Source organism: Hibiscus syriacus, unplaced genomic scaffold (assembly GCF_006381635.1).
Source record: "Hibiscus syriacus cultivar Baekdansim isolate YM2019G1 unplaced genomic scaffold, ASM638163v2 tig00110607_pilon, whole genome shotgun sequence".
In the NCBI taxonomy this organism is placed as follows: domain Eukaryota; kingdom Viridiplantae; phylum Streptophyta; class Magnoliopsida; order Malvales; family Malvaceae; genus Hibiscus; species Hibiscus syriacus.
This window is the reverse complement of record NW_024062799.1, coordinates 444,384-468,165: the sequence shown is the minus strand read 5'-3', so window position 1 is coordinate 468,165 and position 23,782 is coordinate 444,384. Positions and strand designations below refer to the sequence as shown.

Genomic DNA, 23,782 nt, shown 5'->3' with positions numbered 1-23,782 from the left:
ATCCTCAATGTTGCCAAAAACACGTCGAACTCGAAAGCAGTGTTTTCCAACCAAATTGCACGAGAGATGGATGATAAAGACATGTGAGGAAGGAGTGCGTTGAATCAATGGATTTGTAGCTGTAGCTGTAGCTGTAGCTGGTGATTGTCATGGTTAAGTTGATTTGTCAGCCAGCCCATTCATCATCCTAGCATTTCTAATCAATAAATAATGCTCAAACTTAATAAAAATAAATAAAGAATGGTCAAACACTACTACTTCAGGTATTTCAAATGGATTTTCTTAAGTAGTTGGCCTTTCGATATCGTATGAAAGTACCCCTCTTTTTTCTTGAAATAGATCAAATGGAACTTCATTCTCCTTTAGTTGGATTAGTCTATAACTTATGTTATACTTCCCAAAACAGGATTTAGATTCAGATTTTAGAGATAACAATGTTGAAAGAAATAATTATTACTTTCGAATATAAACCTTAAAAACAGACCTAAAAGATAAAAAAAAATTAAAATCATTATTCAAGTTATTCCATAGCTGTAAATTAGTGTTTGATAAATAGCTCATGGATAATTTGATTTTTACCTGTTAATATTTATTTTATTATATCAAATATATAAAGATGAATAAGATTTCAAGGTTGGAATGTTAAATAGACTAAATACGAATAATATATATCAAGTTCATTTAATTTCATTAACAATCTCATTTATGTTCAATTTAAACATTTTAATAAACCATTTAAAGTTGGTTTAAAGCTAGAATATTTTTCGCTTGTTATTTAGTATGATTAATACTACTATTATTTGCATTAAAATAAAATTTTAATCATTTTATTTCTAAAAATGAAAAATATGTTTATTTTTTATTTATTCTATTATTATTTACTAACATAATTATAATAGTTCATTACTATTTTTATAGTATTCATGATTGCATTCATTTAATTTAAATGATAAAAAATAAATACACAATTTGAAACTAGAACGTTTCATGTTGATTGGGCTCCACTTGAAGCAATCAAGAATGTATCTGGTCCTAATATGGATTTATATCTGCGCCAATTGTGATTAGTAGAATCATGGATTATGGTGGATGATATGGTTAATTGAGGAGGCCAAGCATTTGGAAGTACAAATCAGACAGATAGCATATTGCAATCATTATATTTTCATGCACTCACCATATAATCGACGTCGACTACAACTTGTGGTGGACAATGGCCTAAACTAATCATGCATTACAAATTTTAATAGTTAAATAATAATGAGATACAAAGTGTTAATCAGGTGGATGCCGCCATGCAAAAGATAAGGTGGCCAAATGTGGAATGGGCTCCCAGCTAATTAATGTTAAGATAAGCATAGTTAGCTGCGATCAACGTGTGATTAGGATAGGTCCATTTTCTTGTTTGGATTAGAGGGGAGGACTTCGTTGACAGCCTACCTACCAGTCCGGCAATATATATGATTTTGATTGGCCGACATCAGAATTTCAGTCGGTTCACTCCCATTATCTCAATGTATCTTCTTCAATAATTTTCCTTGATGATGTATTGAATATTGTTCTGAAATGTACTTTAACCTAAGGCTTAACCATAATTAGCTAATTACTCCCTTTTTGTGGGTTTTTTTTGGTCTTATATTGATTGGAGTGAATTCCGATGTTATATATTTTTACCTTCCCTCTTTTCGCTCATTGGATTTCTTTGGATGGACTTGGTTTATTAAGGTGACTTGGGTTTATATATATATACACACCCACATACCTATAAATAAATATTTCTTCAATTCATAGTAAAATAATATTTTTTTATTTTAGGGTTAAAATTTAGGAGTTAATGTAACACCCCGCCTGAGTTAATAATTTCGGGTTAACCCGAGAGTATTTTAGATAAACCCATCGGTCTTGTAAGGAAACTTGGTCCAATAAAGCTTTGGGTTGGGCTTGATTTGGGCCCAATGGATGATAAAAAAGTGTATTTTTATGTCATTATCAAAGTTAAAGGGACCAAAAGAGAAATTATATGATCTTTGGTTTGAAAGGTTGATTTCCATTAAAATTGGATGATCTCATGTTTGAGAACTCTTCTTTGTTTCCTCATCTTCATTTGTCTTCCTCTTCTCTCAAAGTCTTCATCTTTTTCCTTGGTAACCTAGACAAAGGTAAAACTTGGTGGCCTTGCAACCCTAGTTTGACATTTTAAATGTAAGAACTATAATCTCCATCTTTAAAGCTTCACATCAAGCCCTCAACCTCTTCATTTCACCATGGTAGTCAAATATGAGTTTGGGGGGGGGGGGTTATGGAACGTAAGTGAATCAATCCGTTTTCAGAGAGTTTAAGCCTTAGGAAGTGTTCTTAAACCCTTCTTAACCTTTAAATCAAGCTAGTTACTCAAGTGTTTGATTCTTGCCTAGTGAGAGAAGTTGGAGAAAGCTTCAAGGTCAAGGGAAAGGAGAAGCTAGTGCTTGGTTGAACTTTAAGTGTTTCCAGTAGCTTAGGATTCCAAGGCAACACACTTCTAACTCAACTCTACCATATGTAGATCACTAGGTGTGTTTGTTAGCTTGCATGAGTCATGAAGCATGTTCATGGTAGATTTCAGTATTTAGTGATTTCCAACATGTTTATGGACCTTTTATGACGCCTATTATCATATATTAGGGGTGTTCAAATGACTAATTCGACCATTGACCGAACTTGATTACTATTAACTGAATTAATCAATTTTTTTTAATAATTTTTTAAATTAAATTAATTTAATTATAATAGAGATATTTTTTGGGTTAAAATTTAATTAGGTATTGACAATTTAATGAATTTAGTGTGCTTAAAAAATAATTAGGTTTTAATTCTTAATGAGTTTGAGCTTAAATTATGGATTTAGTATATATAATATATTTAATATTTAATAATTTTGGTTAATTCGATTAATTAACCGATTCCAAACCAAATTAACTGTTAACCGAATTCTAAGAAAATTATTAATTGTTCCCCAACTAAACTAATTCGGTGGTTGACTGAATTAACTGAATTAATTCGGTGATCGATTAACTGAACTAATTCGGTTTGGTCGTTTAATTTGGTTAAAACTGAATAGTGAACACCCCTACCAGAGATAACATCCTAATGAAGTTTGGGGACCTTAGTAGGACTTTTGAGGTGAGTTATTCGTGCCCGAAATGGAGTATTTCTGGACCCAGGTATCGGTACTGAGAGAACAATACCGATACTATTCTCTATACGCTAAAAACAAAGGGATTTTGGGATAGAAATATCGATACTCATACAAGGGGTATCAATATTGTAGGTAAGGTATCGATACTCGCAGGGTGACATCGATACCAAGTTCACTTAGCAAATTCCAGTAGCCATTTTTTGTATCGATACTCGTGGGAGTATCAATACCGAGGGTAGAGTACCAATATTCTCCAACAAGGATATCGATACTTAGGTATTTTTCAAAACATTGATGAGTGATTTATTTTGTTACTATTTTATCATTAATTACTTCTTATTGTTTCTTTGATATTGCTGATTCAGGTTTTTTTTATTCGATTATGTATAGGACTTTAAGTTTTGTAAAATAGAATTCAAAGAGCAAGTTTTTATAGTTTTTTTATTTTCTATAATAAAGCCTGGACACATGGGCTTGATGATGTCCGACATGGAAGATTATGGCAATCCATTCAGCATCAGCTTCTAGAAGGTGATCTAGTCAGTATCATCTAAAAGAACAAGCAGACGAAAATTTCTTAGGATTTTAGTTTTCATTTTAATTTGAATTGAGAATTATCAGTTATTTATTTTAGAATTTTATTATTTGAATGTTTTAGGATTTTATCATTAGTTGTTTTCAGTTTATATTTTAGGATTTTAGAAAGCTATAAATACTCTTTCAGGGAAAAGCTTGAAATGTACTTCAATTTAGTTTGTTCTTTGCTTCTTTAATTTTATAAAAAGTTTTCTTCTTTTCATCTCTATCTTTAATTTAAATTTTTAATTATTAGAGGGCATGCTTAGGTTCACCGTTATAGATACTAAGGGTAGTTGGGAGGACCACCTTCCATTAGTGGAGTTTGCGTATAATAACAGTTTTTAGTCGAGCATCCATACTGCTCCGTATGAGGCCTTGTATTAACGCAAGTATAGAACCCTAATTTGTTAGACAGAGTTCAATAAGGGTAAAATAGTGGGTTTCAATTTGATTAGAGAAACTGAAGAAAAGGTTCGATTAATTCAGGGTCAATTAAGAGAAGCCTTAGATAGATAGAGATCTTAAGTAGACTTGAAGCGTAAGGATATTGAGTTTGCAGTTGGGGACAAAGTGTTCCTCAAGGTTTACCCATGTAATAAAGTGTTTTGTTTTGGGTGCAATAGAAAGTTGACCCCGCTCTTTATAGGACCCTACGAGGTACTCGAAAAAGTAGGACCAACAACTTACCAGTTGGCCTTACCACCATAGTTGGAGTGCATCCACAATGTGTTCCATGTATCCATGCTTAGAAGATATCGTTTTGATCTTTCTCATATTATACCCCTAGAGCGGATCGAGGTGAGCCCTTTAGTAAATATGTTGTGGAGGAACCATGGCATTGAGGATGCAACATGGAAAACTGAGGAGGATATGCAGCTTTAGTATCCTCACCTCTTCTATTCAAGTAAAATTTGAGGATGAAATTTCTTTCTAGGAGGGGAGATTTGTAATGCCCTGAATCACGAGTTAGTAGTTTCAGGTTAACCCGAGAGTATTTTAGATAAACTCATCTGCCTTGTAAGGAAACTTGGTCTAATAAAACTTTTGGTTTGGGCTTGACTTGGGCCCAATTGATGATAAAAAAAGTGTATTTTATGTCATTATCAAAGTTAAAGGGACCAAAAGAGAATCATTTTTAGTTTAAAATGATAATTTACATTAAAATTGGATGATCTCACGTCTGAGCACTCTTTTTTTTTTTCTCATATTCTTTTGTCTTCTCTTCTCCCAAAGTCTTTATCTTTTTCCTTAGTAACCTAGATAAAGGTGATTATTTGGTGGCCTTGCAACCCTAGTTTGACATTTTAAAGGTAATAACTATAATCTCCGTCTTCAAAGCTTCAAATAAAACCCTCAACCTATTCATTTCACCATGGTAGCCAAATATGGGTTTTGTGGGGGTTTATGAAACTTAAGTGGTTCAAACTATTTTCAGAGAGTTATAAGCCTTATGAAGTGTTCTTAAACCCTTCTTAACCTTTAAATCAAGCTAGTAACTCAAGTGTTTGATTCTTGCCTAGTAAGATAAGTTGAAGAATCCAAGGTCAAGGGGAAGGATAATCTAGATCTTAGTTGAACTTTGGGTGTTTGCAGTAGCTTAGGATTTCAAGGTAACATACTTCTAACTCAACTCTACCACATGTAGATCACTAGGTGTGTTTGTTAGCTTACATGAGTCATGAAGTATGTTCATGGTAGATTTCAGTATTTGGTGATTTTCAGCATGTTTATGGACCTTTTATGACCCCTATTATCATACATAACATTCTAATAACGTTTAGGGATCTTAGTAGAACTTTTGGATGAGTTAGATGATCATTTTCTTGCCTAAAACATGGCAATTTTGGGTGCGGTATCGATACTAGAAAAATAGTACCGATATTGTTTTTCAGAAACTAAAAACAAATGAATTTTAGGATAGAAATATCAATACTCATTCAGCCAAATAGTATTGATACTTTTCTATCAGCACTAACACTTGGGTTAGCCTATGCCACTAGCATACTCATTTAGTGAATGCATATAATATAGTACAATAATTAGTGTGGACCGAGTTCGTAAGATCAACGTTCGGAATGTGTTTATGTGTGCAGGTTCTTAGGAGGTCTTCCGTATAGCATTATCGTCACCAGATATTTCAGCACAGTCGAGGCTTCAGAGTACGTCTTGATTTGTATTAGAGGGCATGTGCTATTGTAGACCCTTTTTATATTTAGTCGTAACTCTATTTTTGTATTAAACTCAATATGGTTTTATTTTGAATATTTGGAGCTCAATAGTATTGTAAAACTCAAATATATTATGTTTTTATTTTAAATCACTTTTAAGGGTTATTTTATAAAGTTTACAGTCATTTTAAAAAGAAAAAATTTGGGTCTACCACTTTGGTGGTTCCGTGTGACATCATAACCATTGATCTTTGGGTTAGACTATATTAGGATGTTACATTTAAGGTTTAAGGTTTAAGGTTTAAACTCTAGGGTTTATGATTTATGGTTTAGAATTTATGAGAAAGGTTATAGTGTTTAAGATTTTAGGGTTTAAGGTTTATGTTTTGGGTAAAAAGAAATGTTTCTTTACAATGAGTTATAAGATATTTATTTATGAGTTATAAATTTTAATTAAATCTAAGTTATTTATTTCTTGAAATCTAATGACTATAAATTGGTGTAAAACTTATTAGTTTTATATAGTATAAACGGATCTTGTCCCATATATATATATATCAAATTAGTATCCACTTACATTCGGTGTAAAATTAAGAGTTTTACACAATTTTATACAGTTTTAGGACCATTGGATTAAGGAAAATCAAAGGCTTAACTTCTTGTTCTTTTTCTAGTGAATATCTTTTCATTTCCTACTGTTAATCTCAATCTTTGTTTCTCTAATCTAATGGTCCTAAAGACGTAAAACTCTTAATTTTGTATTATTTTATGATTGTTGGATTAGGGAAAATCAAAGTTTGAGATTTTTCCTTGTTTTTTTAGTGAATATCTTCATATTTATTACTGTTAATTTCATTTTTTTTATTTTCATTCATCCAACGATCCTAAAAAAGATATAATTTATTTTACACTATATAATTAGATCCAAATACACACATATATATATACTACTTAAATTTTGGGTTGCATTAGTTTTCACTAGTGTTCGAAGTTAAAAACAACGAAGACATGATTTTTGAAGTAAACAATATCTTTTAATTTAGGTTATTTTTTTAAAATATAAATTTATAATAGTTGACTCTTGTTAAAAATATTTTTGATAAAAGTTATCTACTTATCATCATTTATATCATTGTTTTTTTTATATTTTCAGAAAATATCTAAAATAGATAATTTATAAAGTATTTTTAACGATAACATTAAATATTTAAATTTTAAATTCTTTTTAAAAGTATTCCTTCAAAACCCCTCTCATAAACACTAAACTAGCCCTTAATTTATTTATCCTTTTATCTGTATTTTGTTAGTAAGGTATTTTTATCTTCTTCTTGATAACTTTAGCTTTGTAATTCCTAGATCCAACCTATGCGATACGATTAGATCTAACGACTCACATTACAAATTCCTATAACATTTTCAAAAGATAACTTAAAATTTTAAAACATTTATAGATCCACAATAATACTATGGAAATCAATTCCAGAAATTTAAAACATAAAGTCATAAGTACTAAATACCAAATATCATATAAATCCATACATTAAGAGTAAACACAAGATGCCATAAAACTAGAATATCAATATATAGACACATGTCACCAAAATAAAGGTTGTTCAGAAGATGGAAACATTACAAAAATATATGGTACAAAATGTGTCGATCCTCCAAATGCTAGATCCGAGAATACCTATGCAAAAATATCTAAAAGGTAAAAAGTTGGGGAGTGAGCTAGGAAGTTCAGTGTGTTCCAATAAGTGCAATATAAATTATACTGAAGAGTTCGAAAGAATAGTTCAGTAGAGTATTATAAAAGTATTAGTGGGTTTATTTAGAACAGATAATTACCCTCCACCCGTACACCAAAAATGCAGTTCCCCAGAACAGAATAGAAAGGAATTACCAGCTAACTGAACCTCAGAATTCTAGACACCTAACCAGGCAATACCCTAATAAATAGTTCAGACAATATACAGAAAGTTCAGAATTCCACAAACATTTTTAATTAATTTTCTTAGTAAAACAAGTAATCAAAGAACATGTATAAGACAACACAGTGTAATCAGTAAATCAAAAATCATGATATTAATCATATAATATATTCATAAATCAGATCAGATAAACAATAATCTTTCAGAACAGATAAATCAATTATATTATAAAACATGTAAAACAATTATATAACACACAAGGAACACATCTCGCAAAATGAAATCAGACCGAAAAGTCTATTGAGCGAGCACTAGCCTCGCTACGCTCTACAACAGTGCTTGAACATATACCAAAATGAATTCGGGTTACTATTAAAGAAATATTTAAATTTCACTATTTATAAGGGTTACGAAACTATAAGAGTAATCACGTGCTCACGAGGCCGAATGAATCAGGAAGAATTGGGTCGAGCTGATGAGCAATCGGGCGCGTCTCGAGTACCTTCAATAATTAATAACATAAATCAATCATTGACTTTAATTTAAATACACTTGAATAAAATAATTAAATACATATGCATGTTTGAGATTCAACGTTTGATTTGAGGGTTTTCGGGTTAAAATTTGACAAAACAAACTTTAAATTTGGACTCAAGACATCAACAAATATAAAATATGATTTTTCGAAAATTTTGACTTTTTGATCAAAGTCAAAATCAACTTTGGTCAAAGACAGCGGGTCAAACCAATACGAGTTGAATCAGTGGGTTGGTTCGAGTTCAACCCGGTTTGATCTATTAAGACCGATTCTAGATGATTTAACCGTTGGAGACGAAGCCCACGCGCACCAGCTGCGCGTGGAGGCACGTGCGACAGGAAAAACGATGAGGACGACGGACGATTGCTCCCCAAGTCTTCAGTCATCGATTTAACACCATTACCAGCCAAACATCAGCCCAAATCTCGACGAAATAACTGAAAAAGAGAATAGAGGCTTACCCACAGCGGTGATGGAGAAAACGACGACGTCGGAGCAACCCACTGATTGGGTTTCGTTCGCGAGGCGCTGGGGAGTCCAACGATGGTGGCGATGCAGTGAACGGGCGCTAGAATCGGTGTGAAATCGCTTAAAACAGTGCGGTGGTTGGGGGTTTACGCCAAAGCTTCGAATTTTTAAGACGAATAGCACGAGATTAGGGGTTTTGGTCGCGAGGTCATGACGGTCCTTATGGTGGAGGCAATGTCGATCACAGTGGTCAGTGATGGGTTGGACAATGGATGAAACAAAACAGTGAAGGTTTTGAATTTAGGGATTTGGGTTGGGTAAGGCTCGATTCTGATTGGGGATTAGTTTTAGGAATTTAAAATCCCAATCGAAAAGCTTAAGAATTATTTTGTTTAAAATAATATTGAAACAATGCCTCAGCCTAATGGCTAAGTCATGAGCTTAACTGTTGCGGCAAGTGGTTTTGAAACTCCATAGTTTTTTTTTTTTTGGATAATCGAAACTCCATAGTTGTAAATCTCACCAAATCCATTTTTTTTCTTTGCAGATAGAGAAAGAGCAATTCCGTAGCTGGGTCCTTAAACTTCTAAGAGATTCGAAAAATGCCTTAAATTTCCATTATCTTACAATTTGGTCCCTGAAAATTAATTAAATAAATTTAAATTAAAGCAAAGGGAAAATGGGGGTGTTACAAGCTTAGATTTTTATACAATTTTGTAATATCACTCTTTTTTAGGGGAATTCAGGTGAAAATAGCATTTATTCGATTCATGGATAAAGAAAGAAAACAAGTGAGAAGGGCGAAGGGCGAAGGGCGAAGGGCGAAGGATTCTTGAAACAAGACGAAGGCTTCCATCTGAATGGCTCATCTTTGATATCGTTGTGAAATGGATACTAACTTTTTTTTGTTTGTTTTTGAATTGTCACCTTCATTTGATTAATCGCAAGAACATATTCCATCACTTCACTGCAGGGATGATCAAAACTGAATTCACACTGACCATAAGCCCATTTGAAGTCTGATGAAATATTAACCATATTTCGAAGCCCAAATGTGTCCAGGAAGCCTACAGGTTTTTCTTTTCTCATATGCGACACCTTAAATACCATACAAAATAAAACATCTAAGGCCAGCTAAAGTAGAGTTCACTCGTGAGGATAAAAGCAGACCTGATAAAACATATTAAATTTTGCAGTTAAAGTAGAGTCCCTGAAAAACATATTAAATTTATCGGCTAAAGTAGAATAGTTGACCTGAAAACCATATTAAAATCGAAATATAATAATAAATCTTTTGTCTTGAATCATTAAGTAGAGGCAACGATTATAAATCAAAGATTTATGAAGTCAAATGTCATACCTAAAATAAAAATGTAATTGTAAGACTACGAATGGGACAGGGCCTTGTCAAAGGCGTGCGACGTATGTTCATTTCATGTTGCTAAAAGAAGTCGCTTTCAATCTTAACCCTGCATAGTGCATACCTTTCAACTGGAGCATTCAATATTGTATTTAACCATTTTTTTTTATCTCCACTGAATTTTACCCATCAGTGGTTCCCATTTTGTCTGTTGAAGCTTTTAATGGAGTCGGGGAATAAAATCCAACCACAAATAATATTTAATATTAATATATAACTCTATGAATCTATATAATAACTCTCAACAAATGATATTATGTAAACTTTTCCGATAAAATTTACCAATATTTTTACATCAACAATACCACACATTAACAATATGATAAGATAATTTTATCAAGAGTTCGAAAATTGCAGATAAATATTGTTTGTTGAACATCAAGATGACACTATATGAATAAAGGATTTTAGTGATAAATTATTAGTGACTATGATTAATTTTGCATATATATTTAGTGTTTGCGACAAAATTTATGTACGACACTAACATTAGAAGTAATTGTGATGTATTAACGGGGTTGGTTCAAGTGATGTGTAGTTTGATTCCGTTTAAGCATGTATTGTGTTTGAGTCATTGTGAATACACAAAATTCCCACTGAAAAACTCACCCACCAAAACTAAGTGTACGACACGAGTTAGTTCGGATTAATCAAGACGAAACCTTGAGAACCGGAAGGGCCACCAAAATAATTCTGATGTTCTTGTATTTCGTCAATATTATAATAGTAATCATGACTATTACTTTTTTTCACAATTAAATTATCGTTGTAAGTATATAATAGTGACACAAATTTTATCATTACTAAAACTTTGACACTATTAGAATATGCAAATTGACGCTAATTATTTTCTTGATGAGAAATGATATGATAATGCTAACATATAAAGTGATCATTATTATTTGTTATTTATTGTGACAATAAATTTTTTTATCAGTTTTAATTTTACTTTTTGTTATGATAAATTTTGACAATAATGAAAATAAATTTTATAAAGTCTCTATTTATTTTTATAACCATTGTAATAATAACAACTAAAAAAAGTAGTGGTTACTAGTTTATCAAAATAAAAATAATTTTCATTAATATTTATACTGTGTAAATTGTGGTTTTAGCCATTATACTCTAATTTGATCAATTTTAGTTCTTATACTTTTTAAATTTTTAAATTTCAATCATTATCCATAAAGTACAATGACAATGACAAATTTAATGTTAGTATGACAAATAATTATCATGTAAAGGATCATTTTATTGTTAATTTTAATTAAATTAAATTAATTTATATAATCATTTTAAAATATATTAATAAATGTTTCAGGTATAAATCTTAATATTTATATATTTATATTTTAAAACTAATTCAATTATTTTTATCTATTTTTTCTTCCATTTGTATGATAAAATCATAAAAAAAACTTGATTAAATAATAATTATAGTAAATGTTGAAACTAATATATTTTTATAAATTAAATTAATTTCAATCAACTTTTAACTTAATTGTTATTTTATAAAAATAAATATTCTTTTTTTAACCTAGTGATTAAAGGCTGCACTCTTCCTCTAAAGATTTTAGGTTCGATCTACCTAGAAGCCATATACTGTACTAAATTACTAAAAAAATTGGAGGTGTGCGCGGGCATTTTTAATGACTAAGAAATGATTATAAATATATATTATAATTTAACCACTTAGAGTATTAAAAAATATCCCTAAATAAGATATTTACAACAATAAAAAATATAATATTTTATTATAATTAATTTCATAATTGATTTTTTATTATTTAATTCCAATATGTAGTTGTTTAAAAAATATTTGTCACTGTTGTTAAGTTTTTGGTCAAAAAGTGATTTCATAAAAATATAATAATTGTGATGAAGTTCAGAAAAGTTATCACTATTATAATAATGATGGGATTATTAGCTACGATTTCAAAAAAAATGATGGTTATAAATTTTAGTGATTAAATTTGATATTTTTGGTGACTATTCTTAATACCACTAAAAGTACATTTTCTTGTAGCAGAAAGACATTATACATATTTTATGTAAATCCGGGATTTGAGCTTTAAGAAGCAAGAAAGGTGATATATAAAGAAATATAATTTCATATTGATTGGTTATTGATTTTTTTAAAAAAATATTTATACATGATTTTATAATTTATATTTATTTATTTTTTTGATGAAATATAATTTATATTTATTAAGTGATTGGAGTTTAGATTTATGCATGTGTATTATTATAATGTCGTCATATCCCATAATCATACATTACGTATTTTCTTTTTGAACATCATTATTTTATTATTATTGGGCTTCCTCTTAAAGAATAAAAAATATAGAGAAGTTGAAAATAGATACTACCTTTAAGGTTTCTTCATCTGAAAGTCCGTGACGGAATGCTCTGAAACTTTGAATGGAGAAAACGATGCCTTGGCCGCTCCCCACGCCCCTTTGGTAGATTCTGAGGCTAAAAAGAAAGCCCGTTTTAGGAATACGGAAGACACTCTTATCCAGAACACGGTAATGGAAACTGGGAAGCAACCACTCCCTGTGCCGTCATATGCGGCGATCTTAACTGGAAAATCCCAGGGTGATTCTAAAGACGCTGGAACACAAGGTAATATTGAGGAGGAAATCGACCTCTCTGATGACGATATTATCACCGAAACTCGTTATGGATTGCCTGCTATCCAATTATCATACAGGGTGTACAAACTCATGGAATCAAGCATGGCCAGAATGGTTATTCTCAAGTTACTGGAGAGGAATATCGACCTCAACGCTCTTAACAACAAAACTTATGCTTTATGGCATCCATCTCAATCATTCAATCTTACGGATTTAGAGATTGGTTATTTTCACGCACGCTTCCAAAACGACGATGATTATACCAAAGTGCTCGCCGAAGGATCATGGATTATCTATGGCCAATACTTAACGGTTAAACCATGGAATATGGAATTTCACACATCTCAATCGTATCCTACGACGATCGTGACCTGGATAAGATTTTCGGGGTTACCGAAGTACTTGTATAGCAAAAAGTTTCCAAGTAGTATCGGCAACCTCGTTAGGAAGGTGGCTAAGCTAGACTTCCATAAAAGAACCAATAATAGGCGTAAATTCGCTGGAGTAGTAGTTTACATTGATCTTACACGACCGAAGATCTCTAAGGTGGTCGTTGGAAATAAAATTCAAACTGTCGAGTATGAGAATCTTCCTCTCATATGCTTCGTCTGTGAAGATTCGGACATATGAAGGAAGTTTGCAATGTCAATAACCAGAACCAAGATCCTATCTCGCCCGATCAGATCAACTACATACACTCCCATTCGAATGCAACCACTAACTAAACGGCCAGACCGACTACAACCTTTGAAAGAACGGTTAGTGATAGATAGAAAAAGTCGATTCCTCGATGTATAATCCGTGGATGATTGTTGAGCGAAGACGGTGAAAACAATCCACCGGAACGGTGAAGAAACCAGAACAAATCAAAACATGCAAGGGATTCGGATCTCCATTTGTTGCCTTATCTGAGGACGCTCATACTCATGGAAAGTCTCAAAATCAAATCGGGGAGAAGAAAGAACAAATTATGTTATTGCGGTTACTGCGCCTTAATCCAATCTGGTTAATGGGAATTGTTTGGCTACTGAGTCTTGTCAGACCCACTCAACAATCAGCATGGAGCTGATCAGTCGTGAAATTCAAATAGTTGGCACCCAAGGCCAAGGAGCCAAAATCAAAGGAAAAGTAGTAGTTGAAACCCGGAAAAAGGAGACTCAATCCAAAGTTTAGGGTCCCATGGTTCATTAAAGTGCTTCTGAGATAAGTGTGAATTCCATGACCACTATCAAGATCCTTTGACCAAGAAGGAAATTCACGTGGACACAATCAAATAAGTTTGCTCTGTCATGCAAAACAATAATTCTCAAGAAGCTGAGGTGGTCAAGCTTAATGGAGCCAAATTCACATCGAACACTAATCCTATATTCGACAACTACGTCGGTCTAGAGGGACAACCGACGATGACCTCCTTATATCTCATGAAGTATGCAGCCATCACATTCAAAGAAAGACTAAGCTTACCTGCCCCTAAAATTCAGACAAACCTTAGCAGTAAATGCTTGACGGCCACCAAAGAGAAGTGTGTGGCCTATGCTATTAGAAGTAAAAGGGTTAAATTCAAGAATAACTCCCCAGCTCGCCCTTTCATTCGAAAGACGATAAATAATGTAGTGAAAAATCTTCAAGGTCATATCCAAGCTTTTAGTGGCGAAGTGGAACAATCAGGCGTTGCAAATGGCAACGATCAATAAAGGTACTCTTTTCCCTTATCCATGGACTTTAAACTAATATCTTGGAACTGTCAAGGATGCGATGGACCTCGTTTTCCCAGAATCCTTAACGAGTATACTCAAGAGCACAATCCACACATTGTGGCGCTTGTGAAGACTTGTATTAGCGGAACTAAAACTGATCGAGTGATTACTCTTACGGGTTTTGTTAACTCATTCAGAGTGGAGACTATTGGATTCTCCGGAGGTATTTGGTTACATTGGAATGATCTTATTTTGATGAATATCGAGGCAGTCCATCCCTAATATATCCTCAGCAAAGTCATCTATAGAACGCCTCTAAAACCATTTTATGTTACGATTGTATACGGCAGCCCGAACAAGAAGAAATGCAAAGCTCTTTGAAAGGATCTTTATGGCATTCAAGCAACAAAGGAAGCTCCTTGGATCCTTGCCTGAGACTTTAACGTAATTTTATCCGATATAGAGAAGGAAGATTGCTCAACAAGAGGTCGGAAGTGCAAACTCTTTCAAGGGTTTATGGATGAGCAAACCTCTCTGATTTAAGTTCACGTGGTCACGAGGGAGAATATCTGAGCGCCTCGATCGTATGGTAGCTAATGTGGGATGGTACGATCTTGCGCCGAAATCCACTATAATACATCTTACTCGGCTTAAGTCAGACCACCGACTATTTCTCCTCATTTCTTCAAGCCGTGATTCTTCGAAGCATGTTCATCCTTTCCGTTTCCTAGCCGGATGGATTAAACATCCTGATATCAATAATTTTATCCGTGAAAGCTGGTGCACCGAAGGTAATCTTATTAGCTTTGTGCATAACATAACCATTTCTCGTAACAATTGGAACATGGAGGTTTATGGGCACATCCTTCAAGAGAAGCGTAAACTCAAAAAGCAATTTTCCATAATCTAAGGCGAGCTTGACAGGAATCATAACATTCAGCTGATCGAAAAAGAGTTGGAAGTTAGAACTAAACTGGAAGAGGTCCTTGATCACGAAGAGTTACTCTGGCAACAAAAATCTAGAAGCAATTGGGTGTTCTAAGGTGACCGGAACACCAAAATTTTCCACAATCAGGCTATGAACAGGAGGAGGGCGAGCCATATCCAAGCCTTGAAAATTAACAATGATGAATGATTCTACGATGATGATCAACTTCGAAAGGAAGCTTCCATATTTTTTGCCAACCTTTACAAAGATAATGGGCAGCGAGCTAGAAGATATCCGACCAGAGGTATGCTTCCCAAACTTGAGAGAGCAGATATTCAAAGCCTTGAAGTTGATGTCACCGATGATGAGATAAAACGTGCTCTCTTCAATATGAATCCTTTCAGAGCTCCAGGTTGTTTGTTTCCAAAATCAATGAGAAACGGTAAGGCACTCGGTGTGTTATTGAGTCAAAGGTATCTTTGACGGTAATAATATCGAATACGATCTTAACAAAACGCTTCTTGTGCTAATACCTAAAATTTATTACCCAGAGTCGACTGATCAACTTTTGTTCAGTTTTGTATAAACTTATTGTGAAAATTATTGCTAACCAATTCAAAGCAAATTTTCAAAAAAATTATTGTCGTGATTTAGACAAGCTTTATTGCAAGACGATGCATCACCGACAATATTATCGTGGCTCAAGAAGCTATATATCCACTCAATGAAAAAGAAAAAGGGCAAAACTAAATGGATGGTTGTTAAGGTTGACTTCGAGAAGGCTTACCATCGGGTTGGCTGGGATTTGCTCTCAGACTCCCTAGTAAGGGTTAGTAATCAAGTTTTTATTTCACTCAAGTCCTCTTGTATTTTCTTCTTCATAATTGTGAATTCTTCTCATATGCCTATAATTTTTTCTATTTAGATTTTCCACGTAAATCTTGGTGTTCTTTATTTTTCTTTTTTGATCATATTTATTTGTTTGCTGATAATCGTTTCGATATTATAACATATTGATATTAGAGTATCGGGTTCAATATTATGACAACAATAAAGTATGATATTCAGGATATGTTGAAGGAAAAAACGAGTGTTTCTTTGTGGGTGAAATTGAAGCAACTATGCATGTAGAAATCGTTGACCAACATGTTGCACTTAAAGCAACGTCTTTATTCGCTTCAGTTGGTGGAAGGTTCGTCTCTTGAAGAGCACCTAAATACATTCAAAGAAATTGTCTCTGATCTAGATACTTTAGAAGCGAAGTATGATCAAGAAGATTTAGTATTGATTCTCTTGTGCTCACTGCCTCCTTCCTACTCATCTTTCAGAGACATAATTATGTACAGTTGTGAAACACTCACTCTTGATGATGTGTATAATGGCATGCACTCGTTTGACAAGATGAAGCATCTTATATCTGGTTCCGAGCCCCAGATAGAAGGTCTCGTGGTACATGGATCAACTAGCTTAGATAATGAAAGAAAAGACGAACGTTCTTCTAGTAATGAAGGAGGGGGCATATCAAAATCTTCCAACTGAGGTAAAACTTGTCACTTTTGCAAAAAAAAAATGTCATGTTAAATCGAAGTGTTACAAGTTACAGAATAAAATTAAGAGAGAAGCTGAAAAGAAAAACTCAAGAAAATCTGGTGAGGCTGGTGTAGCAGAGGATTGCGATGGCAGAGAACTCCTAGTTGTGGCTGACGACACCTCTATAACAAGTGATGAGTGGATACGTGACTCTGATAGTTTTCATATGAGTCCTAATTGTGACTGGTTTGCGACCTATAAAGTTGTATCTACAGGTGATGTATTTTTGGGAAATAATGTCTCTTGTAAAGTTGCAAGTATTGACACAATCAAGATTAAGATGTTTGATGTAATTGTTCGAACACTTGGTAATGTGAGACATGTTCAAGATTTGAGTAGAAATCTAATTTCGCTAAGTACCCTAAATTTAAAAGGGTACAAATTCTCCAGTGAAGGTGGAGTTATGAAGATTTTTAATGATTCTCTTGTTGTGATGAAAGGACAGAGAAATATTATCAAGTTTTATGTTCTACAAGGTTCAATAGTTTTAGACAATGCAGTTGATATTTCATCCCCGTGATAGAATTATTATTGATGATCGAGATTGTGTTGTGCATGATATTACTCGTGATGATATATTTGTGAGCAAAGTTGACACTTTTGATAACCATGTCGATGTGAAGGCTAAATCCAAGCTTAGAGAAAAAACTTGGATTCAGTTGTATCAATTACTGAAGATTACCCCTTTGAGGGGTGTTGTGGAAGAGATGGAAAACTTGTTTGTTTAAGTGAAGAATTGTTTTTTGTTGAGTTTGGGTGTCTCATTGAATTTGTGTGTTTTATCTCGAAACCTTCGCATAGAATTCGTGTTAAGGTGGATATTTGTTAGAGTTTGACTCGAATTCAAAGTGGCACAGATTAGTATTTAAATTTGAGAAAGTAAGAATCCTAGTTTGATTAAAAGTAGATAACTTTATTAAAGTAGATTTTTACTCTATTTAGTTTTCATTTGTAATCAAATATTTGTCGTTATAAATAAATACTAAGAGTAAGGGTTAGAAATCAAGTTTTTCTTTCACCAAAATCTTATTGTATTTTATTCCTTTATAATTATGAAATTATTCTCATCTGCCGTGGTTTTTTCATTTTGAAGTTTCCACGTAAATCTTATTGTTTTTTATTTTTTTCGATCATGTTTATTTATTTACATATAATCTTATCCATTCTTTTTCCTATCAAAAGAGTAACAATAATTAAATATGAATTTAAGAATATTATATTAATTTTGGAGACGATGCCCATCTTCATATCATATCAAGTAGAATAAAATCACTTCTAATATAATGATTTCTCTACAATACAATAACTTATTACTAACATTTTTCTATAAATTCTTTTTTTGTCGTTGCTAACTATTCATTTTGCGACAAATTTATTTTTTAAAATTTAGAAGTGATTTAATACTACTGTTGATGATTTTTACCATGAATAAGCCCTTTCTCTTGATTTAAAAAAAATAAAAAAAAAATTAAATTTGAGCCCTTAAATGAACTAATTATGATTGTTGTTCACAAAAATATGATATTCTATGGTTAGTGGTGTCTGTTTTTTTAAAGGATAGATTTCATGATTAAAACTGATAATAAAAATATTATAACGATATTAATATCCGAATTTTATGAGCTCCTACAACAGCTTTCACTTAGCAGACACATTAACCTTTAAAATTCAATATAGACACATTAACCTTTAAGGATAGATGTTTATGTTGTTCACAGCAACGCATTAACAGTAAGAATTTTGTTTTAATTACGGATCCATCCAATATAGACACCTTTTATCACCGAAATGAAATCTCACGTAGCAGAACAACCTTTAAAAAAACAAAATATAGTAAATAAAATTCAAGTCAGTTCCTTTGAATGCGTGCGTCGTCTTCACTGACCGTGAAAGCCTTTGGCTTTTCGCCCCCTTTGCTCATTTTCCCACCTTCCCTTCCTTCTTCTTTTTCTCGCAGTTGCAAGTTGCAAGTTCAATAACATCAAAGAGAGAAGCTCGGAAAGGAAAGGGATACAGCTATCTCGAAAAATGGATGGCGCATCTGCAACTAATCTCTGACCTTTCAATCTCCTTTTCTCTATTCACTAGCTTGGTAATCCATTCATCTTTCCTTTTTTTAATTATCTGTCGATTAAGTTTTTGAGATTCAGCACTGTTTGTTTAAGACGAACTATGTATCCCGATTAACGAGTTTCAGCCTTTGTATGCTTTTTCTTATTTTGAGTAGTTTTGTTTCTTAATCTGTGTTTGATTCTTAGGGAAGTTATTTTCATTGGAAAAAAGTATAGTTTCTATCTCGAGAAAAATAATTTTTATTTCTTAACATTAATTTAGTGGTGCGATTAGCCGATTAGCTATGCAAACCTTTTCAGAAAATGTTTTTCCTTTTATTTTTATTATTTCAAATGTATAAGGATGTAGAAGACGACGGTGAATATTTATGGAGAAAGCATATTATTGTTCTTTTCATATATGAAAAAGTTGTAATGGAATCTTATCCTAATATTTTTGTAGGATAATTTTAAGAGTGACATAATGAATCCTATCATTGTACTGAGTTTTTTTTTTTTTACTAATGTGGCGTGATATTCCTTCTAAATACGAATCTATGAATTTGGAGGGAAAACCTAACATATTAAGCAGATGTTTCAGGATATATGTGAGCAGAAGGAATTTCTGATTTGCTTTATTGAATTGGAAGTTATTTAATATTTTCTTTTCTTTTCAGATTTAGAGCTGTTATTGCCACATAATGGAGGCTTGTTACTGTATTGACTCTCAGTGGCCACCCGATGAGCTTCTGGTTAAATATCAGTATATATCAGACGTCCTAATTGCCCTGGCTTATTTTTCAATTCCCCTGGAACTTATCTATTTTGTTAAAAAATCTGCATTCTTCCCGTATCGATGGGTGCTTATGCAATTCGGTGCTTTCATCATTCTTTGTGGAGCAACCCACTTTATAAACTTGTGGACATTCACTATGCACACTAAAGCTGTTGCTGTGATGATGACCATTGCAAAGGTTTCTTGTGCTCTTGTATCATGTGTAACTGCTTTGATGCTTGTACACATTATTCCCGATTTGTTGACTGTTAAAACTCGTGAATTATTTCTGAGGAACAAGGCAGAACAGCTTGACAGGGAGATGGGCCTTATTCTCACTCAAGAAGAAACTGGAAGGCATGTAAGGATGCTAACTCATGAAATTAGGAGCACACTCGACAGGCATACGATATTGAAGACCACCCTTGTCGAATTAGGTAGGACCTTGAGCCTGGAGGAATGTGCATTGTGGATGCCATCAAGGAACGGTATGGATCTGCAACTTTCCCATACTCTAAACTACCAAATACAAGTTGGATCTACTGTGCAAATAAATCTTCCCGTTGTCAACGAAGTATTCAATAGTGCTCGAGCAGTGCGTATACCCTATACCTGCCCTTTAGCTAGGATCAGACCTTTAGTGGGAAGGTATGTGCCCCCAGAGGTTGTTGCTGTTCGGGTACCACTTTTACATCTCTCAAATTTCCAAATTAATGATTGGCCTGATCTCTCCACCAAAAACTATGCGGTCATGGTCCTTATTCTCCCCACTGATAGTGCCAGAAAATGGCGAGACCATGAATTGGAACTTGTCGAAGTTGTGGCAGACCAGGTAATCTTTACATGCTTTCTTTTGTTGGCTTCCTTTATGACGTCTTAATGATACACTCACTTTCGGTTTTGATTATGTTCTTGGTTGTAAATTTATGAATTTTCTTTTAAAAAGCTCTAATGATTGGATTTTGTCTTCTCCTAGTTAGACGACATTATTTACTTATTATGATTTATGAGCCTTTGATTCGACATGACTCCAACGCTGAACTTATGGTAGTATTTGTACAGGTTGCTGTTGCTCTCTCTCATGCTGCTATTCTGGAGGAATCTATGAGGGCCTATGATCAGCTCATGGAACAAAATGTTGATTTAGACTTGGCTCGCCGAGAGGCTGAGAGGGCAATTCATGCACGGAATGATTTCCTTGCTGTAATGAACCATGAAATGCGAACGCCAATGCATGCAATCATTGCATTGTGTTCCCTTCTTCTTGAGACCGAGCTAACTCCAGAGCAAAGGGTTATGATCGAGACAGTGCTAAAGAGTAGCAACCTTTTGGCAACACTAATCAATGATGTTCTGGATCTTTCAAGACTTGAAGATAATAACCTAGAATTAGAATTTGGAATGTTTGATCTTCATGGAATCTTCAAAGAGGTAGTTAATTGGATATTATTATTAGTAGTAGTAGTAGTAGTAGTATATATATATATATGAAAGAAATGGGAAAAAATTGCCTTTGCAGTTCAACTTAGGCATTAATGTTGATATTTTTTTTCATTTTAGGTCATTAATCTGATAAAGCCTATCACATCTGTAAAGAAGCTATCTATGACTATGATTCTGGCACCTGATTTGCCAATGTTTGCTGTTGGTGATGAGAAACGACTTATGCAAACTATTTTAAATGTTGTGGGCAATGCTGTGAAGTTCACAAAGGAGGGTTATGTTTCAATTATAGCTTCTGTTGCAAAACCAGAGTCTTTAAAAGACTGGCGGCCTCCAGAATTTTACCCAGTGTCAATCGAAGGCCATTTCTATTTACGAGTGCAGGTTCTCAATTGCTTCATTTGACTTTATTTTCATTTCAGTTTACTTCTGTTTAGATTTTTTTACCATATGATCTGAAAGGCACCGAATAGTAATTTAAAGAGGACTAAAGTTTTTTTTCTTTCTTTTAAGGCATCTATTGCTATCAAATGCTTTAAATTTCCTTTCGAATCATGCCATTTAGGATATACATTGAAGGTATCTCCTGGCTTTTGTTTATGAATTCCCATCCATGTGATCTCCTTGTGCAGTTTGTCTGGAGCTTTACTAGCTTACTACTTGATGCTCTTGTTGATCCTATCATCTATTCTTGCAGGTTAAGGATTCTGGTTGTGGTGTTCTCCCACAAGATATACCAAATCTCTTTACCAAATTTGCACATCCTCGAAGTGGATCCGTTAGTGGTGGTGCTGGACTTGGACTTGCTATTTGTAGAAGGTAAAATTAGAAATACTGAAATCCTATGCATAAGAAACATTTTCTTGTTAATCTTATTATAAAGGGATCATCCACTATAGGCATCAAAATGACGTTGCCAACTTGCTGTAGTCATCAGATAACCTTTGTTCTCAAATGTTTGAACCAGGTTTGTAAATTTGATGGGAGGCCACATATGGATCGAGAGTGAGGGCCATGAAAAAGGCTGCACTGCAACATTCCTTGTGAAGCTGGGGATCGGCAGCAATCCGAGTGACTCGGCAATCCATCAAGCTTCACCGCACTTTAGAGCATTCCATGGAAGTGCAGAAATGAGTGGACAAAAACCGATGTTAAGAGATCATCGCGGTACTGCTAATCCCAATGCACGGTACCAAAGAAGTCTTTAGGCGGCCGTGGCAGGTGGCTAATGTTCGCAATGAGAAAATGTCGACTTACATTATTTTCCGTTTACATGCTGTTTCAGGTTGCTGTCTATAAACTAGAGAAAGTTCTATAGCATAGCCTCACTGTTATTTCGTAAAGAGTTATATGGTGAAAGTAGCGAGTTAGAAGCAGCATTCCATGCTTTTCATTTTCATTTTTCTCCTACGTTGTCCTTCACATGATTTGAATTGGCCTTGGTTGGTACGGATAAGTAGAGAGGATCCCTTCAATTTTTAGAAGGATACGAGTAAACCCAAAAAATAAACTTATACATTCAAAATATAAATTAAGTTTAAACTTCTTTTTAACAATAATAGATTGATATTTCATTAGTAAAAGCAAGGTGATGTCCTCTTTCCCTCACTATCCTGTTTAGCTCGATAAAAACTCTTCATCAAGCACATCTTAATCATCATCAATGTCCATTGGCAGTTGGCACAATTAAAAAGATCTTTTTCACAATGATATGTTTTTTTTTTCTTTCAGAAAAGTTATCTAATAGTCGATTGTTTCTTGTCCACAGCACTGCACTACTCGGACAATGATTTAGGTTAAGGTGTGTGTAGCGGTGGAAATGAAGATTAAGATGGTACCTAAAATGAAATAGAGATGACGGTTGGTCAGTGGTGTCGGCGACCGAAAGGTGATGATACCGGAAAGTTGATGGTCGAGTAATTATCGTTTGGGAATACGTGTATTATTTTAAATACTCGAAGCTTTTAACGGTCTGATGGATGATCTCGATGAGAAAATGACGAAGAAATATAAACTATAATATCAATACAATCTAACAGTGAAACACAGATTAAAAAATAATCAAAACATTCTACGTTAAATTTATAAAACTTCAAATATTTTTCGACTAAACAAACATAAAATTATCGTTTAAGATGAAACAAATTTGATAGAAAACTTTGGATCACATCGCAATAACCTATCACCGACTAAAGCCAATCACAACAATGGTTAAAATTCGAGTAGATGATGAGAAAAGATAAAGAAGAACAAAAAGGAAAAGAGAAAATAAAGATCTTATACAGATCCAATACATCATTTTAGTAAAACTACCATTATTAAAAGGACAAACCGTCTTCTGTTATGTCATAACATAACAATTTAAACACAAACTGAAAATTCAACG

The 23,782-nt window shown here is 33.4% G+C and overlaps 2 protein-coding genes across 2 annotated transcripts; both read left to right on the top strand.

Annotated features, from left to right (window-relative positions):
- The first annotated feature begins 12,807 nt into the window (after positions 1-12,807).
- Positions 12,808-13,542, top strand: LOC120135376. Its single transcript, XM_039151649.1, has one exon. It carries the CDS (start codon positions 12,808-12,810, stop codon positions 13,540-13,542), a length of 735 nt encoding a protein of 244 aa, XP_039007580.1.
- A 5,538-nt stretch (positions 13,543-19,080) lies between these two features.
- Positions 19,081-22,783, top strand: LOC120135351 (ethylene response sensor 1-like). The gene is made up of 6 exons (XM_039151626.1): positions 19,081-19,219; positions 19,856-20,785; positions 21,016-21,384; positions 21,514-21,780; positions 22,094-22,215; positions 22,364-22,783. Exons 2-6 carry the CDS (start codon positions 19,880-19,882, stop codon positions 22,602-22,604), a joined length of 1,905 nt encoding a protein of 634 aa, XP_039007557.1. The 5' UTR covers positions 19,081-19,219; positions 19,856-19,879; the 3' UTR covers positions 22,605-22,783.
- The last annotated feature ends 999 nt before the right edge of the window (positions 22,784-23,782 follow it).

Bases quoted from the DNA above. Each gene is read 5' to 3' on its own strand.
- LOC120135351 (XM_039151626.1), top strand. From the start codon at position 19,880: ATGGAGGCTTGTTACTGTATTGACTCTCAGTGGCCACCCGATGAGCTT. The intron at 21,781-22,093 runs GTTCTCAATTGC...CTATTCTTGCAG, and splicing joins ATTTCTATTTACGAGTGCAG to GTTAAGGATTCTGGTTGTGG. The intron at 22,216-22,363 runs GTAAAATTAGAA...TGTTTGAACCAG, and splicing joins GGACTTGCTATTTGTAGAAG to GTTTGTAAATTTGATGGGAG.
- LOC120135376 (XM_039151649.1), top strand. From the start codon at position 12,808: ATGGAAACTGGGAAGCAACCACTCCCTGTGCCGTCATATGCGGCGATC.